Raw genomic sequence first — 1580 nt, 5'->3', positions numbered from 1 at the left:
GCAGGCATTGTCACCCACGTTCTCACCCCCATAGACGGCATGGGTCACATTCCTGTCCTTGCCAAGCCCTGGGTTTCTAACTCCCAGAGGTCTTCCCTAACCATCACCTTTCCCCCAAACAGAAGCTACTGAGTATAAAGCTTTAAGTGCCACCTGCCACATGGGACAAAATCAGGAGGCCATGGGACAGCTGTGCCCACGAGCTCAGCAGCGCCTGCTGCCTCTGGCAGTGGCTGAGGGACCACGGTAGGCTGGCCTGCAGTCACCCTGGACCATGGGTCCTCCGGTGCAGCAGCATCTGGGCTGCTCGTGGGAGCGCTGTCCCCAGCTGGGGGCAGAGCTCAGCGGAGAGGCTTGCTTTGCAGGAACAGGGACCTGGGTTCGATCCTATCATCACCAAAAGTGGAACAGGCAGTAGCTTTCCAACAGGAATAAAAAATGTACAAAGAAAAGAAGAAAAAACAGTGTCCTGGACCTCAACCATACCTCCCAGAATCAGACTTCCTTTTTTTTTTTTTAATGTATTTAGTACCAGGTCTACAGAGGCTCACTACACAGCTCGGACACATAGTGATCCTCCTGTTTTCAGCCTGCCAAGCACTGGAATTAGAGGCGTGCGCCACCATGCCCAGTCTCAGTCACCATCTCAGCATGCCTCCGGGGTGGGCTGACACAGCACGCCAGGGATTGGACCCCAGCCCCTGCATCTGTCTATGCAGGTGCCAGACACTGAGCTACCTGCCTGGCCCCAGAATCAGACTTTCTGAGGGTATCTAGGAATGAGCATCTTTAACAGACTTTCGGCACCCGGATGCTTGAGACCACACTTGTTGGGGCTTCTGTGATTAGCACCAGGCACAGGGTGATTCCCACTGCATGGTACAGGAAGAACACACACATCTGAGAGGCCCCTGTCCACACCCCCGTCATAAGCTGTGTTAAAGCAGAGCCCAGCATGCTGGTGCCCACTCTGGGAGGCCGAGGCAGGAGGATCACAAGTTTGAGCCCAGCCCAGGCAACTCAGCACCTTAGTGAGACCCTACTTCCAGATGAAAACTAAAAGGGCTAGGGAAGTAACTCATTACAAAGGCCCTACATTCAATCCCCAGTGCTGTACAAGATTAACAGTAATAAAGAAACAGCAAAAAGATGCTTCTGCCTAGGCACATATGCATACGCTCACCCATGCGCACCCACGCACGCACCCATCTGCCTCAGCCTGCGCCGGGAGGGCCGCGCTCACTCACTCGTAGGGGATGCTTCGGAAGACGACGTGGTCCAGCAGCGTGATCTGCTCCGCCAGCTCCATGGCCGACAAGCTCTCGAAGCACTCAGCCTTCACGCAGTCACTCTGCAACACAGCAGGCGGTGGGTGGCTGTGCTGGCCAGCACCCGCCGCCCCGTCTGCAGGTCTGGGCGGCAGACAGCACACCCGCAGGGCCACAGAGCCTGTCCCTAGGCTCCAACCGTGAAAGCCAGTGCAGGGAGCTCAAAGATATCACAAGCAACACTAATCACAGTTGTCCACTGCCATAGCCCAGCCCGAATGCGGCTGTGTGCACAGAGCTGGGCAAATGACA

The 1580-nt window shown here is 55.9% G+C and overlaps 1 protein-coding gene across 1 annotated transcript in view; it reads right to left on the bottom strand.

Moving 5' to 3' along the window:
- Rasgrf2 (Ras protein specific guanine nucleotide releasing factor 2) overlaps positions 1–1580 on the bottom strand; it is a 181240-nt gene that overhangs the window by 18107 nt on the left and 161553 nt on the right. Inside the window, exon 20 of the mRNA XM_004640933.2 lies at positions 1248–1412. Within this exon, the coding sequence (XP_004640990.1) occupies positions 1248–1412 (165 nt within the window). The remainder of the gene's footprint in view (positions 1–1247; positions 1413–1580) is intronic.

Source organism: Octodon degus, unplaced genomic scaffold (genome assembly GCF_000260255.1).
Source record: "Octodon degus isolate 3935 unplaced genomic scaffold, OctDeg1.0 scaffold00129, whole genome shotgun sequence".
Classification (NCBI taxonomy): domain Eukaryota; kingdom Metazoa; phylum Chordata; class Mammalia; order Rodentia; family Octodontidae; genus Octodon; species Octodon degus.
Note: the sequence above shows the minus strand (reverse complement) of the source record. Positions and strands in the feature narration are given on the sequence as shown.